This window comes from Cajanus cajan, chromosome 1, assembly GCF_000230855.2.
Source record: "Cajanus cajan strain Asha chromosome 1, NIPB_CcT2T_4, whole genome shotgun sequence".
Lineage (NCBI taxonomy): Eukaryota > Viridiplantae > Streptophyta > Magnoliopsida > Fabales > Fabaceae > Cajanus > Cajanus cajan.
Genome location: NC_138517.1, coordinates 68,716,511 through 68,734,428, shown reverse-complemented (window position 1 = coordinate 68,734,428; position 17,918 = coordinate 68,716,511). Strand labels below are relative to the sequence as shown.

Here is a 17,918-nt window from a genome sequence, read left to right as displayed (position 1 = left end):
AGCCCTCCGGCCAAGGAGGCCTCGCTAGTGGCTACGGCGGAGGTGGTGTAGGGTGTCAGGCTTACTGCACCGGACGCCGAGGTGAGTAGCTTATCATATGCACGCGTTTTCTGTATTAGTTCCCCGTCTTTGTTTTTTGAGGAGTTATGGATCCCTTTGTAGGGCGGGGTTGGCGTTGCTGAGGTGGAGGTCTGCGTTTCCGAGTAGACCGTCCGAGTTGCCAAGGTGGTAAGTATTGTCTTCTCAGACTTTTCACTCTGGCTTTTTGCTATGTTGCCTGGCTGTTTAATCTGGGTGATTTTTTGTAGGCAGGAAGTGCCTCTGGGCCTGAGCTGCAGGCGGGGAAAGCCGCTGAGCCTGAGGTGCAGGCGGGAAAAGCCGCTGAGCCTGAGGTGCAGGCGGGAAATGCCGCTGATCCTGAGGTGCAGGCTTCCGGGCTAGCTGCCCAGGCTGCTGGGGTGAGTCTGGTTTTTTGTTTTGTTTTGTTTTGTTTTTGTGGCTTTCTCGCATGTCTCCTTATCTATTTGTGATGCGGGACTGGTGTTTGCAGGCGGGCTCATCGCAGGGGCCTTCCCGGACCCAATATCTGTCCCATCGCTTTGGGAAGGGGATAGATACGGTGCGGCTGGATCACGTGAGCGCGTCCGCCGGTATGGATTCATTATGGAGCGCGGGGGTGACCGCGGAGAGGTTCTTTCCTCAGGGTTCGTTGAGCTCCGAGGACCAGGGATTGATTGACAGGATCGGTCCCGATGACAGTTTTGATGCTGCCCAGGTCATGCTGCAGAGGGTGATAGGCATAATGAGTCACTGGAAACCCAAGTGGGGCCAGCAGCGAGAAGACTTGGCCAAGCAGCAGCAGGAGCTGGCTAAGCGGGAGCAGGAGCTAGCCAAGCAAGAGCAGGAGCTGGCTAAGGTGAAGGGCCGGCTTCAGCCATGGAAGGAGGCGAACAAGATCCTGAGGAAGGATAACAAGACTCTCACCGCGGCTCTTGATGAGGCGAAGCGGCGGGAGGCTGAGCTCCGGACCGCGCGTAGCGACCTTGTGCGGGTGCAGAAATCTCTTAAGATTGCATTGCGGTCCAATGAGGCTTATGCTTCTCGAGTGGGGGAGCTGCAGGGTCTCGCCGCTTTTTCTCGGGCGCGGGCCCGTTCTTTGGAGGACGAGGTGACGTCCTCCCGTGACCAGGTGCGGGTCTTGGAGGATGCTGTGGCCTCTCTAAAGGGGGAGTTGGCAGCGGCGGCTGAGGAGCGTCTCCGCAGTGAGGCCATTCTGGGTGGTCGAGATGATGAGATTGCTGCGCTGAGAGTAGAGCTCGTGGAGCTGGCAGCGGGGAAAGCGGCCGTGGAAGGACGGCTCGTCGAGATGGAGCGCTCCGTCGTGGCAGAGCATAAGAGGGGCTTTCAGAAGGCTGCCCGCCAGGCACGACTTCTTGCTCCCGGGTTCGACTTCTCCTCGATGCATGTGGAGAAGGTGGTCCGTCGTGGGAGGATTGTTTCGGAGGACGATGTTAACGACAGTTCCAGTGAAAATGCCTCCGCTTAGGTTTTCTTTGTAATTTTGGTTTCCTTTCTCTTTGGCGTGAATTGATGTACTGAATCTTGTGAACTTTGCTTGTATACATGTATGCATGTTGCTCTATTTTGTTCGTTTTGGGTTTAATTTTGGCTGTTCGCGCTGTTTGAAGCGCATGTTTGGCGTCTGTTATATGCTTTTGTATCGGGTGATACCTCTTATCTTGCGCTAGTGACATCGAGATTCGAGGTCGGCCTTAGTTGCTTGCTCAGTAGGGTTTTTCGTGGAAGTTCGGACTCGGCCGTAGATGAATGTGTTAAGATTCGTATTCGATCTCAAATTGTGACTTTGTAATTGTTGTGAGAGTTTATAAATGACCCTAGGCTGGAGTCAAGGTCAGAATTCAATCCTAAGTTGGTCGTGCCGGGGTTCGAATTCGACCCCGGTATCGAGAGTGGGGTGTGCTTTGCCAGGGTTCAAAGTTGTCCTCAGGTTAGTGGTTTGGTATCGACCTTTAAGGGAGAATTCGTGTGTATGTTGAGATTCGTATTCGACCTCAGATTTTGAATTAGGCGACTTGGTTAGGTTCGGACTCAACCTTTAAGGGGGAGCATCGAGGCTGATACTCGACCTTGTATGCTAAACGAGGTTCGGGCGTGACTTCGAACTTCTGTTTGGGTGAGTGTCTCTGTAGAGGCTTGATGACCTTGATTTATTAGCGTCGAGGTATTGCGCCAACCTCAAGCCGGAGTGTAGTAGGTTGGATAAGTGGTGCATGTCCGCCCTTAAGTTTAGGGTCATGCATGTTTTGTCATGGATCGAACTCGATTTCGGGTATGTGGTCGGGACTCGACCTCCGAATGAGTTACTAGGGTTCGACCTAGACTTTTGACAAGAGCGTCGAGGTTTGCACTTGACTTCGTAATTTGCGAGCGGGTTCCATTAAGGTTCGGACTCGACCTTTGAAGAAAGCGTCGGGGTTCGTACTCGACCTCGGATTTGACGTTTGATTAAGGTTCGAACTGGATCTCGGATTTTTGCGAATGAATGGGTTAAGGTTCGTGTTCGGCCTTTTACGAGAGTGCTAGGGTTCGTGCTCGACCTCGGGTTTGCCTTTTTAAGGTTCGAACTCGACCTTTATCAAGGATATCGGGGTTCGTGCTCGACCTCGGGTTTGCATTTTTAAGGTTCAAACTCGACCTTCTATCAAGGATACCGGGGTTCGTGCTCGACCTCGGGTTTGCATTTTTAAGGTTCGAACTCGACCTTTTATCAAGGATACCAGGGTTCGTGCTCGACCTCGGGTTTGCATTTTTAAGGTTCGAACTCGACCTTTATCAAGGATATCGGGGTTCGTGCTTGACCTCGGGTCTGCATTTTTAAGGTTCGAACTCGACCTTTATCAAGGATACCGGGGTTCGTGCTCGACCTCGGGTTTGCATTTTTAAGGTTCTAACTCGACCTTTATCAAGGATACCGGGGTTCGTACTCGACCTCGGGTTTGCATTTTTAAGGTTCGAACTCGACCTTTATCAAGGATACCGGGGTTCGTGCTCGACCTCGGGTTTGCATTTTTAAGGTTCGAACTCGACCTTTTATCAAGGATACCGGGGTTCGTACTCGACCTCGGGTTTGCATTTTTAAGGTTTGAACTCGACCTTTATCAAGAATACCAGGGTTCGTACTCGACCTCGGGTTTTACGCGCGCGATTGGATTACGGGGGTTCTATTTTCGTGTTTACAGTAATTGATGCGGTAATATTTAAGGAAATGCAATGAGTGAGCGAAAAGGAGAATATTATTAGATAATCCTGCCGTGCCTCGTTAAAAACCCTCTCCGTTTAGGACGGAGGCGGGAAAAGAGTGCGCGGTTTCGCTTTTACAAATGTCAAATTAGAGTTTAGGGGCATGTAGTGGGGGGACTCTTCTTGCCCTCCTTGCCGGACGCGGAGATCCTCAGGCTTTCGGCGTAGCATTGCCGAGCTGTCTTCTGGTTTGCTCTGACGGAGATAATTTTTCCGTCCTTTCCTGGGAACTTCATGGTGAGGTGCGGGGTGGACACCACCGCGCCGAGATGATTTAAGGTCGGCCTCCCTATTATGATGTTATAAGAGGTGTTGGCCTCCACGAGGAGGTATCGGACCATGATTCTTCTGGCGTCCGGGGGTGTGCCGAAGGTTGTGAGCAGGTCCACGTATCCGCGGGTGTGGACCCATTCACCGGCAAAGCCAACTAAGGGCTCTGTATGCGGCTGGATGAGAGAGTGAGGGACGTCGAGCTTGAGGAAAGTTGGCCAATACAGGACGTCTGCCGAGCTCCCCTGATCGATGAGTGTCTTTTGGACTTCCCAGTTTGCAATTTCTACCCCGATGACCATGGGGTCATCCTGATTGGGGCTGATCCCTGCGTAGTCCTCGTCGGAGAAAGAGATTGGTGGTGAGCTCTTGTAGGGGATCGAGGCAGTGGAATGGGCGCAATTGATACTGCGGAGGTGTCTTTTTCGGGCTGAGCTGCTGGCACCTCCTCCGGCGAAGCCGCCTGCAATTGTGTTGATTATTCCCCGCAGGGGTCTGGTTCGGTCTCCTGGCTTATTTCAGCCTGTACTGCGCCATTGGCGTTTTGCTGAGGTCCTGTGGGTAGGTCCCCCCGAGCTCCTGATCCGCGGCCTCTCCCGCGTCCCCGGCCTCCGGAGCCACCTCGGGAGCCTGGCTGTTGCTGAATGTAGTGGCCGAGGTGACCTGCTTGGATGAGTTCCTCGATGCGGTCCCGGAGTGTGCGGCATTCGTCTGTGGTATGGCCATAGTTTCTGTGATACCGACAGTGTTTGGACTTGTCAGCACTGTTTGGTGTGTGGCCGGGTGGTGGGAGGTCTAGCAGGTTGTTGTTACTGGCTTCCTCCAAAATGTGGACTCTTGGGGCGTTCAGAGGGGTGTAGAAGTCGTACCTCCCGGCTCTGTTTGTCCTGGCTGACTTCTTGAATTGGCTGTCGTTGTTGACTTTAACCTTGTCTTTGTGGCCCTGTTCTGGTTTAGCGGGGCCCTTACCGCGAACCTGGTCGCGGAAGGCCGCGTGCTCCTCCATTTGAATGTAGCCGGTGGCGCGGGCGCGCAGTTCGTCCATATCGCGAGGGGCGTCGCGACATAGGCTGTCGACGAACGATCCAGGTTTCAGTGCCATGAGCATGGCGTGTAGGGCGACTTCCGAGTTTAGATTTCGGATCCGGACTGATATGTTAGAGAAGCGCTCCATGAAGGCCCGTAGGGGCTCGTCGTCATTCTGTCTGAGGTTGGCCAAGGCGGCCGAGGTTGTGTGGTGAGGTCGGCTGGTGGCGTACTGTGCCGTGAACCGCCGCACCAAGGTGGCGAAACTGTTAATGGACCCTGCCAGCAGCTGGGTGTACCAATGGAGTGCGGGTCCTTTAAGCGAGGTCGGGAAGACCCTGCACAGTATAGCGTCACTGTTAGTGTAAAGGTTTACCTGAGTCGTGTACGCGTCGACGTGCTCATCGGGGTCCGTAGTGCCGTCGTAGCGGTCGAGGTGGAGGGGCTTCCACCCGCGGGGTAACGAAGTCTCCATGATGCCGTTCACAAAGGGATGACGGCGGAAAGGCTCTTGGCCCTCGGAGACATGAGTGGGGGCCTTGTTGGTGCCCTGATCTGTGTGTTGATGCATGAGACCGGTGCGTGGCGGGCTGTGAATGTGGTGCCTTGGTGGTTGCTTGGGAATGGGGGGCTGAATGCGCCTCCTCCTCATGATCACCGCTGTCGTGCGGTGGCTGGCCGGGGCGATGCCGAGGGAGCTGGGCGCGGATGCGCTCGTTCTCGGCGCGTAGCGCCGCTAGGTCTGCTTCGTTAGCGGTGCGCATCACCGCGAGGTCATTCTCATGCTGGGCACGCATATTCTGGAGGTCGGCGTCGTGCTGTCGCCGCATCTGCTTGACTTGTTCGACCAAACGCCTCAGGGTCGCGGTATCGCTGTCCATGGTAGTTGAGTTGCTTGTGTTATCTGTTGCTCGTCTAATATGGCTTCTGGTAGAAACCATGCAGGTGGCCGATGAGAGCTTGGTCTGATCGGCCCCACGGTGGGCGCCAAATGTTCTTACCGGAATTTGGCCGTAGGGATGGTCTGCCCAGTAAGATCAGTGAGCCTCCTTTGCTTGATGTGTTGGTGCTCCAAGATGGGGGAGGTACCTGCAAAAGAGACTCCGATGCCAAAGTTAGGGTTTGTATGAGTATGAGTCTCGTATATATAATGCACATACCTTTGTGTGAATTAGGGTTGTCTTGGGCCTGAGATAAGATATGATATGATACGATATCATATAATATGATATGATCACGTTGTGACATAATATGGTATAATTGGAGAACGGTTTTGGCCTGGGACGAGATCTCCGGGCTCGGGCGTGGTCTGTCCGGATTCCGGGCTGACGTTGTTCAACGCGTGCCCTGGATGACCCTTATAATGTCAACCCGGGCTGAGAGCCCGGGTGCGAAATGCGGTCAGTATATATACTATAAATTACATTAATGTACTACTAATTTTTATGATTTCATGTAAATAAGTAAGACTAATTAGATTATAAATGGATCCAACTAATATTTTATGTTTTATTCACAAATTAAATTACTTGTATTATAAATTTGTTTATAATTTGAAATTTTTAGTCAAATATTTATAATTAATATAAAAAATATACATGAATTTTTATATATTTTATAAAATATACTTTTAGAGAATAATTTGATTTAATAAATATATTTTAAGTAATTAATTTTATTAATGTTTTAGATTTAATTATTTTAATTTAGTTGTTCATGTCCATTATTTTTTTTAAAAATAGTTAATTATTTTATTTGTTAACATAAAAACTATATTTATTTTTATCCAATTTTATTAATGTATTTTGTCCAATTTATCATTTACATTATAAACTTTTTTATTTATAATTTTTTTATTAATTATTTTGGTATTCTTATTTCAATATAGTTATTTGATTTTAATTATTTTGAATACAGTTTATTTTATAATAAAATTTATATATAATTATATATAGAAAATGTAAAACAAGTTTTTGATGGAGGAAAGTTGTTGTTGAACTTCTTCCTTTTGTATTATTAATAATAGATTATATTAATATACTACTAATTACAATAATTTCATGTAAGTATCTAAGTAAGACTAATTAGATTATAAATTAGCTCAATTAACACCAATTACATTTATCTAATACTAATTACTATGATTTCATTATGAAAGACTAATTAGATTATAAATTAGTTCAATTAACACCAATTACATTTATCTAATACTAATTACTATGATTTCATGTATGTAAGTAAGACTAATTACATTATAAATGGGGCGAATTGACACTAATTTGATTAATATAATAGTAATTACTATGATTTCATGTAGGTAGAATGTAAAAAACATAATTATGAAAAATGTTTTTCGTAACACTAATTTCACTATTCTAATGTGCGTCTAACTTAATACTTTCAAAAATGTCGATAAAGTTGCATGTTTATACAATGCCGTTGCACATCAATTCTTTGGTCCAAGTCAAAACCGAAAGATATGGTGTACTTATAGAAAAAACAAGTGTGTACATCATCGACCTTTCATATAACTAACAGTTCTTATATTATAAATGGGTCCAATTAACACTAATTACATTAATCTACTACTAATTATTTCTATGACTTCATCTAATTAAGACTAATTAGTGTATAAGCGGTCCTATTTAACACCAATTAGATTAATCTAGTACTAATTATTTCTATGATTTCATGTAAGTAAGTAACAATAATTAGATTTGGATGATAATTATTATGTCATTTAATTGAATCATTAAAGCTTATTATTTTCAATTTTGTTAAAATCATTGTTAGGCACAAATAATAATAATTTTTATATTTTAGAGAAATAAAAATCAAAAGACAAATATTTTACACAACCAAAATCAAAATTTACACTTTTTACAATGACCAAAAATATATTGCAAGGACTAAAATTAATTTTTACAAATGTTAAAAAAATAAAAAATAATGTTTACAAATTTTTTTATAAATCATAAATAATAAATTCAATAACAAAAATTGAAATTCACTTATTTTATAAATACTAAAAATATATTTAAAATTTAATTATATTATTATTTATAGACAAATTTGTGCATAGTACATATACAATTACTAGTTAATACCAATTTGATTAATCTACTACTAATTACAATGACTTTATGTAAGTAAGACTAATGTAGACATACAGAGAATAACAAGTAAAGTGAAAGATGTTTTGAATTGTAAAGGATTTTGTGTTGATCAAGATTTTCTTGTTTAAATTTAGGAAAGTGTATGTTTTACCTTAATATTAAAAAATTATTTATTCGTATGGATTTAATTAATAATTCAATATAATAAAATATCACTTTAATGATTATATTGAAAATTTTGATTACAAAGGGTTATCTTAATACATAAGGTGATTGTATGTCCTAATGTGTGTGATATTCATCATCAGATGACCATTTTTAATATTAGTAAGGTAGGATGTATACACTTATTTTTTGGACATGAGCACCAACTTGAGGACATCAAATTATATGTGTATTGTCATCATTCTTTTAACTTTCATTATGACTTAATCTGACAACTTCATCCGCACATATGCTAACGACGACATGAATAGGATTACAACTCATTCATTTAAATGCATCTCTGACTTTGAAAGTTAAATGATGACATTGGTTTTCGAACTCTTTCAAATTGGTTGCGCAACGTTTACACGTGTGTGTGTCTTATTTTCTCTTTCAAGAAAGAACATGCCAAAACAAAATATCTAAACATATGGGTTTTTTACATTTTTATATACGTCTGGTACGATATTTTTATATTAAATACTTTTTTCCATTATTAATATAACCATTTGACTATAAATACTAATCTCTATTGGCATCATCAATTCATCCTTTCCTCCTTTTTCAACACAGAAAAAATGAGTTCAAACACCTCACCTCAAAAGGTTTATGTCTTCTTTGAGGGACGCAACCTAGGGATTTATTACTCTTGGGAAGAATGTGAAGCCCAGGTTAGTGGGTACAAGGGTAACAAACATAAATCATATGTCACGTATGAAGAACCATTGATGGCATCCTAGCTTGCATGAACTTGAGATGATCAACAAAGAATAGGACGCCTTCTCCAAGGATCAAGTTCTTCAAAGGTGGCACAAGGTTTTAGGGTGGATGATGATGGAATGGACGAAAATGGAGGTTGGGTAGAAGGTGTTTGAGGAAATGCTTGAGAATGGTACTCTAGGGTTGGCTCACTTCATGATGATGAAGGCCACTTCTAGGGTTGTTTCTCTCAAGGTGGAGATGGGAGGGAGGTGGCCGATTTAGCCAAGGGTGACTAAGGAAAGATATAAAGGCACAAAAGGCTCTCTTTATATTCAATATCCAAAATATTTACAAGGTGTGGTGCCTAGGGTATTTATAGGAGTGGGAGGCATCTAGGGTTGCATTTAGGGTGCCAAATGCACACCAAATGAAACCCAAATTAACCCTAGATGCAACTCGGTGGCCAAGGATGGAATCTTTGGATTTAGTTAGGCTACATCTAGGTGCATGATAAGACCATGCAACCTTTGCCCTCCACTTGGGCCTAAGCCTTTCTAACACCAAAAATAGGTCCAATAGCCACAAAAATATGTCTAGGTTTTTGTTCTCACCCTAATCAAATACCTTAGCCCAAAAATAAAATCCTATGATCTAAAGCACCCCATAATACAAGGGTAAAATGGGAAATACAAAAGAAAATAAATCCTATGACTAAGATACCCCAAAATACAAGGGTAAAATTGGAAATACAAGTAAAATAAATTCTAAGACTAAAATACCCCAAAATACAAGGGTAAAATAGGAAATCAAATACAAGGACAAAATAGGAATAAATGTTATGCTAAGAAAATCTTAGGAGCTAAGGCCCAAAAGTGGGCTCACTCCTCCTATGGTTTTTTTTTTCAACACTAACCCATTCCTTTTGCCTCCTTCAATACATCACCTCTTGGACTTCTTGGCCTTAGTGTTATTCTATCATTCCCTCTCTCTTGAAAAGGATTTGACCTCAAATTAAGAGGTTCCTCATGGTGGGCATCATGACCAACAAAAACATAAAAATAAGCATTAGAGGTAATAGTATATGATAGAAATGGGAAGTGTATCCTAAGAGGAGTTCCCCTAAAAATGCTAAAAAGATTGTCTAAATTAAAAGGACTAGACTCTCTAATGCGAAAGATAGGATCCTCCCCATGGTGAAGTCTAAGTGTATAACTAAAACCTAAAAAGTAAAAAGACTAAAACTATAGCACGCTAATGCATTAGTCCTAAAATCTAAAATGTCTTGTTGGAGGTACCCAATGTAGTGACCTAGGTATGTATTGGAAAATAAAGAAAACTTAACTAAAAAATTACCTAGACATCTTTGTATTGCATAATTTGTTAGATACATATGATAAAAAGGTGTTAAGAGGAGTCTAGAAAACTCATATAATCTAAGTTTGTCTTGTAGGGAAGTAACCAAGTTAAGTTCAAATAAGTGTGAACTTCCTTCAACATCAAAAATAGAAGATACAACACCATGAGATGTATCTAACAAGCCATACAAACCAAAAGTTGGGTGCTTTATGAAGGGAACTAAAGTGGAAAAAGTCTTAAAGAAGGAAGGCTTATCTTCCTTGGGCACCACCAAGGAAGTAGCACAAGAAGTGGGACTAAGTGAATTCCACTTCTTCTTCACTAAATCTTGAAGTTGAGATTTTTTTTCTTTAAAAATGATTTTTTTTTTGAATCTCCACTTCATGACTAGTGGCAATGTGAGAGAAATAGTTAAGGTCTTGATGAATGAAGAGAGTCTTTTTTAAATCATTTTCAATGGGAAAGTGACTCTCTTCAAGCATAAGCCCTTTGGAAGAAACATTATCCTCCTTACTCTTCTCTAAGAGTGTTGGTTGTTTTTTTTCTTGTTCTAACCACTCTTTAACCCTCTCTATACTTTTCTTCTTTTTTTCTTTCTTTTCTTTTTCTTTGCTTCTAAGTTCTTCCTTTCTTTTTTTATTTTCTTCCTCATGCATACTCTTAGGGATTCTAACCTCTTTGTATTTTTGATACCTAGTTCGGAAAACCCTAGGTTTGGATCCACTAGTTTCTCTCCCCTCAACTAATTTTGCAAGTAATTGTTTTATTTCCTCCTTATTCCTAGCATTTTCTTTTTCTCTTTTTCTAATTTCTTCCTCTCTTTTTATGTGTTCCTCTTCTTTTTTTCTTATGTACTCTTTTAACTCTCTAATCTCATCTCTAACACTAGACCTAGCACTACAATAATTATGACCATGTACAATAGAATGAGCACTCATCTTTGATCAAGAAAAGGTTTTCACAAATTTGTTTTCAAAAGGTTGGTAAAAAGGTTTTCACAAAGAATGAGTGATAAAAAGGTTTTCACAAAAAGGTTTTCAAGATGCAAGATTGGTATGAAAAGGCCTGTGTACAAAGTGAACTATCAAGGGAGGTGGACTACAAGGAATCACTTAAAAACCAAGCATTTTCAAGTAAGAATCACTAAGCCTTTTCACACATTTCTCACAAAATAATTTTTTTTTGCACAAGAAAAAGGTGTGTGGTGTGCACGGCCCCCTAGTAAGCAAATTGAAGCCTTCTAGATGAAACAAATAGACAAAGTAAAGACCTATGCAATTATACTACAAAAGCTATAAAGCATGCAAAGGAAAGCACTTAAAACATATGCTAGTCGGATTCCTAGGTGAAGGTTTTCAAATCACCTTCAAACTACACGAAATTACTACCAAAAATTGAAGAGGTTTAAAATGGCCAATTAAAACCCAAAATGGAAGAAAGCAAAGGCCAAATACAAGAAGGCCAAAAATAAAACAAGAAAGAAACAAGTAAGAAAAAGAAATTGTTGAATCTCCAAGTCTTCAAATCTCCACCCCTTCACAATGAACACCCAAGGTTAGCCTTTCAATGGTGTTTGCACTCTTTGATTTGGTGTGATCCTCCAAAGTTCCTTGAACTTAAATCGGGCAGCCCCTCCACTCAATCCACCAAGAAAGTGTGTGGTGTTTAGAAGCTTTCCTCACCTAGGTCAAGAAGAAAACACAACCCAAGAGTACAAGAGGCCAAGGAAGAAAACTAAAAAGGCAAATTAAAAAGGCTAAACTCAAGTGGATTTGTTGAGACAAACTTAACAGTAGAAAGAAAGACTCAAAAACTAAAATTAAGGCACATTAACAAAAGGCAAGCACACAAAAGAGTAAGTCCTAGAATGGCACTAGAATAAAATTCAACAAGTAGGCTTAAAAGAAAATAATGCACTTAAGGTGTTTGATTAAATGTCTCATAAGGTAAATAAGCATTGTCCAATGGTCCAAGATTAACTCCAAGTGCCAAGGTATGAGAATTTTGGGTCCAAACTCCACAAGTCTAGCAAAGGTTCCCTTTTTCTTTTGTCTTTGATTCTTTTGATTTTGTTTCTTTTGTTTCTTTTGACACTTGACTAGGTCACGGTTTTGAGGTCTAAAAGTCCAGCCAATACTCTTTTTTTTTTTTTTTTTTTGAATTTTATAGTTCTCCTTTGCTTGGGTTTTACACTTGTGTTTGTTAGTTTGATGAGTAAGTCCTTGGAGTATCTTTTTAGCAACTTACAATGGCTTAAAGAGACAAGTTTTGAGTGTCTTCTTAAGGTTTTTAATGTGCAATGTCCAGCAACAAGAACTTGCACATAAAAGGCATTTTCATACTCAAAACATCAAACAATACATAGGCATGTTAATTGCACCAAGGAATACACAAAGTGGCCGAAAATTTTAAAGCAAGTATGTGCAAAGAAATTAATCACACATGATATTATAGGAATGTAGAACACGCTAGAACTAATTAGCATGCATGATTGACTCTCTAAAGCACATCAAGGACTCACGGCCATTTTATCAAACAAGTGGCATGCATGTCATTTTTTGTTCATTTCAAAGGCTAAACATAAAAACTTGGAATTTATTTCAAGGTAGTTCAAAGGAAACAAGCTTATGACAAAACCATATGGATTATAAAATGAAAAACATCATTATGTCATGTAGCCCAAAAATTTCCAGCAACTCAATTTTAAAGAAAAAATGGAAGGAACCCTAGCAAGGAAGCCTAAAGCACCAAGATGATTCACAAGAATGATGAGGCATGAATCAATACATGAAAAGGAGGAATAAGAATCATGACATATGACAAGATGATGACTCAATCACGCACAAAAATTTAGACATTCAAGGAGACACAAATGACATGACCGAAAATACCAAAGATGGAAAAGTTACCCTTGAAGAACCAAGGCTCTGATACCACATGATGGCATCCTAGCTTGCATGAACTTGAGATGATCAACAAAGAATAGGACGCCTTCTCCAAGGATCAAGTTCTTCAAAGGTGGCACAAGGTTTTAGGGTGGATGATGATGGAATGGACGAAAATGGAGGTTAGGTAGAAGGTGTTTGAGGAAATGCTTGAGAATGGTACTCTAGGGTTGGCTCACTTCATGATGATGAAGGCCACTTCTAGGGTTGTTTCTCTCAAGGTGGAGATGGGAGGGAGGTGGTCGAATTAGCCAAGGGTGACTAAGGAAAGATATAAAGGCACAAAAGGCTCTCTTTATATTCAATATCCAAAATATTTACAAGGTGTGGTGCCTAGGGTATTTATAGGAGTGGGAGGCATCTAGGATTGCATTTAGGGTGCCAAATGCACACCAAATGAAACCCAAATTAACCCTAGATGCAACTTGGTGGCCAAGGATGGAATCTTTGGGTTTAGTTAGGCTACATCTAGGTGCATGATAAGACCATGCAACCTTTGCCCTCCACTTGGGCCTAAGCCTTTCTAACACCAAAAATAGGTCCAATAGCCACAAAAATATGTCTAGGTTTTTGTTCCCACCCTAATCAAATACCTTAGCCCAAAAATAAAATCCTATGATCTAAAGCACCCCATAATACAAGGGTAAAATGGAAAATACAAAAGAAAATAAATCTTATGACTAAGATACCCCAAAATACAAGGGTAAAATTGGAAATACAAGTAAAATAAATTCTAAGACTAAAATACCCCAAAATACAAGGGTAAAATAGGAAATCAAATACAAGGACAAAATAGGAATAAATGTTATGCTAAGAAAATCTTATGAGCTAAGGCCCAAAAGTGGGTTCACTCCTCCTATGATTTTTTTTTAACACTAACCCATTCCTTTTGCCTCCTTCAATACATCACCTCTTGGACTTCTTAGCCTTAGTGTTATTCCATCAACCATGGTCGGCTTGGATAATATACTGTAGCAAACAATGTAACACTCCAGTTTTCATACCTTTATTGAGGGTAATTTAGTAATTTTCATAAATTTATAAGGGTGATTTAGTAGCCTAGAACAGGTCGTTCCAAAATACTAAAATTGCCTACAAATCTTAGTTGGGAATGGGGCGTTCCCAAATTGGAATGGGGCGTTCCAAACCATTAAAAAGGCTTGTAACCCTAGTTGGGAACAGGTTGTTCTAGTTTAAGAACGGGCCGTTCCAAACATGGCCGTTATGGGTTAAAATGTAACCCCAGAACGGGCCGTTCTGGATGTACAATTTTGCACATGACGAATGAGTCCAGAACGGGCCGTTCCAGATTCGAAACGGGCCATTCTGGCCACTCTTGAAATCTATAAATAAAGCACTCTAGCATTATTTCTGGACACACTCTCTGAAGACCAAGGAGAACCAAGAGTAGGAGATCAGCCAGATTCTGCTCTAGCTTCATCTTATGCTTATCCAGGTAAGGGGGAGTGAGAAACCTCGCTCGAGGATGTGGGAATAATTGTTGGGTAGTAGGATTGGCTCCCAATCCCTTGCTTGTTGCATGCTTCTAGGAACAGACAAAATATGAATATTTTCTGTTCTACTTTCTAAAAGTCTCGTTATGTTCCTTGTGTGATGTTGAGTGTAAAGATGTGTTTAATTTCAAAAATAGATAAGTTTTGATATGAATTAGAGTGCTTTGTGGGTTCTTAAGAGAACCCTATAAGAAATAGGAAAAATGTAAATGTTTTCTGTTTTGCTTTCTGATTCTTCTATTGTGTTTCTTGTTGAATGAGATGTATGAATATGTAAGTAATTTTGAAAATAGACAAGTTTCGATATGAATTAGAGTGCTCTGTGGGTTCTTGTGGGAAACCCTATGAAGTAAAATTAGGAATATGATCTTTGGAGGATTTTGAGGCAATATATGTAAAATTGATATGGCTTCATGTTTTGGATAATTACTTGGTATGATTTTTGTATATGAATACGAGGAGTATCTTGAATGAGACTATGTGAACATGATGTGAGAATGTGAAAGGTGAACGTATGATCTGTGATATGATATTGTGAAATAATGTGACATGAAATATGATGAGGCGTGATAAGTGAAATGTTGAGTCAATGAAATAGTGGATGTGTGACATGCATCATGTGCATCTATGATCTATTCTAGGTGTGCCGCTTAGGCCGCATACCGGTGATGTAACAAGCTAACAAGGTGTACCTTAGGGTCACTAGTGATGTAACAAGCTAACAAGGTGTACCTTAGGGTCACCGGTGATGTAACAAGCTAACAAGGTGTACCTTAGGGTCACTGGTGATGTAACAAGCTAACAAGGTGTACCTTGGGTCACCAGTGATGAAATGATGAGAAATGTGATTATGAGACACGTGATTGGCCCACATGCATTTATGAGTCGAGTCCATGACATCATTGCATGATAAATGAGTGTACATGTGATACTGATTATGTATGTGTATTGTTTATGTGTGATTGGTACTTGTAACTTGTAATATGTTTGTTGTATGTGTTTGTACTATCTAACCTTTATTTTTACACCTGAACCTGAGTAAGATGTTTCTCACTCCCTTATTATTATTTGTATGTGTTTAAATTGTGTTGTAGGTGATCATCAGCGTGAGGATGTTGGTGATGAGGCTTAGGCTTCAGTTGGGCATGCTCTGATAGGATATGTGACATCGACGCATAGCTAGGCTTAGTTTAGGATGCTATTTCCATTAACTATTTGAAAACTCAGTTTTATTTCATGTAATTTCACTAACATGTTATTTGGATTAAGTTTATGAATGTGAACTCTTTACCCTTATGTGGTTGGAGATTTGGTTTTTAATGATGAAGAATTTTATTTTTATAATTATTGTATATGTATGTTGGGGTAGAGGGTGTCACATTTACTGGTATCAGAGCCAGGTTGATCCAATCGGCCGTGAGTTATGAGTCTGCCATGCTTGTTTGGTAGATGAATTGATTGTGGAATTTATTGATATGCTAGTGTGATGATTGATTATATTTGTTAGTTGTGTGTACTATTTTCTTAGATTATGGCTGGTAGAAATGATCGTGCGATTGCCGATGCCCTTCAAGAATTAGCAGAAGCTATGAGTAATAACAATAGGGCTGAAGTCGCTCCTAACTGGTTGGAGCAATTTTAGCGAAATCATCCACCTACCTTCAAAGGAGGATATGACCTATATGCTGCAATGAATTGGATAATAGAGATCGAGAAGATCTTCAATGCGATGGAGTGTCCCCTCGCTCAGAAGGTGAGGTTAGCTACCTTCATGATGACTACTGATGCCCATTTTTTGTGGGAAGGAGCACTTCAGAGGATGATTGATGAAGGAGTGCACTTGAATTAGGACAACTTCAAGAGGGTCTTCCTTGAGAAGTATTTTCGGGATGATGTGAGGAGTCAAAAGGAAGTGGAATTCCTTGAGCTCGTGCAAGGGAATGATACAGTGGCAGAGTATGCTGCCAAATTTGATGCTTTGGTTCGCTATTATACTCACTACCATGGTGAGGGTGGTGAAAGGGCTAAGTGCATTAAGTTCGGGAATGGCCTTCGTCCTGAGGTAAAGAAAGCAATCAATTATCAAGAGATTTATCACTACCCAACGCTTATCAACAAGTGTAGAATCTATGATCGTGACAACCGTGCACGTGCCACTTTCTACAAGGGAGCTGGAGGTCCTATGCGTGCTGTAAGTTCTGGTGCTTCAAGTAAGAGTAAACCTTACTCTATTCCTGCTAAGTTCTAAGGGAATCAAGTTACTGCTAGTGGGAGCAAGTCACATGTTGCAGGAAGCAAGCCTTATGTTGGAAGATCTGTGGTGAGTGGCATAGGGTGTGTTGGAGGCTTTATTTCTACTCCCACAGATCGATGCAAGAAGTGTGGGCGACATGGTCACACTAGCTATGAATGTCTTGACAAGGAGGTCACATGTTTCAATTATAGAGGAAATGGTCACATCAGCACCAGTGTCTTGAACCGCCAAGACCACGTGTTACTGGATCGGATGTCCAAATTGAGCGTCCAAAGGCTGTAGGGAGAGTATTTTCTCTTGGTGGTGCTGAAGCTTCTCGGTCAAAAAATTTGATACAAGGTGCTTGTTTCATAGTTGAGACTCCTTTTGTTGTACTGTTTGATTCTGTTGCAACTCATTCCTTTATTTCTGTCTCTTATGTCCAAAAGTTGGATTTTCCTGTATCTTGTTTAGATTTTGATTTGATATGTGTGTATGTTGATATGAGGATAGATGACCTTATGGATTAATTAGTGGGTGTTTGTGTGTTTAGTAAGATTGATCTTAGGGAGTGATATCATCATATTGGAGTTGAGGATGAGGATATATCCAAGATAGCTTTATGCTATGTTATCTAAGTATGATTTTTGATTGTATGAGGTGACTTATCTAGGTCCTGTAATTTCTAGCGGAGGCATAATGTAGATCTATGTAAGGTAGAAATTGTGCTTAAGTGGGAGATACCAAAGTCAGTTAGTGAGGTTAAGAGTTTTCTTGGGTTAGTTTATTATTATAGGAGATTTATTAAGAAAATTTCTAAGATAGCATTACCTTTGACTAGATTGAATAGGAAGAGTGTTGTCTTCGTGTGGGATAGTAAGTGTGAGAGTAGTTTCCAAATTCTTAAGAAAAGATTGACTAGTGTTAATATTACCAGATTTTATTAAGTCTTTTATGGTATATAGTTATGCTTGGGTGGAGTGTTGATGTAAGAAGAAAAGGTAGTAGCTTATGTTTCTAGGCAATTGAAAATTCATTAGAGGAATTACCTTAGCCATGACTTTAAGTTAGCGGTTGTAATATTTACACTAAGATCTAGAGACACTACCTATATGATTCTACGCTTAAGGTATTTAGTGATCATATGAGCCTTAAATATCTATTTGACCCAAAGAAATTGAATATGAGAAGAAGAAGAAAAAAAAGATAGTTAGAATTTCTTAAGGACTAG

The 17,918-nt window shown here is 40.6% G+C and overlaps 1 protein-coding gene across 1 annotated transcript; it reads right to left on the bottom strand.

Moving 5' to 3' along the window:
• Window positions 1–3,416: 3,416 nt before the first annotated feature.
• On the bottom strand, window positions 3,417–3,893 carry LOC145955433 (uncharacterized). The gene has a single exon (XM_083070143.1). It carries the CDS (start codon window positions 3,891–3,893, stop codon window positions 3,417–3,419), a length of 477 nt encoding a protein of 158 aa, XP_082926269.1.
• Window positions 3,894–17,918: the final 14,025 nt, after the last annotated feature.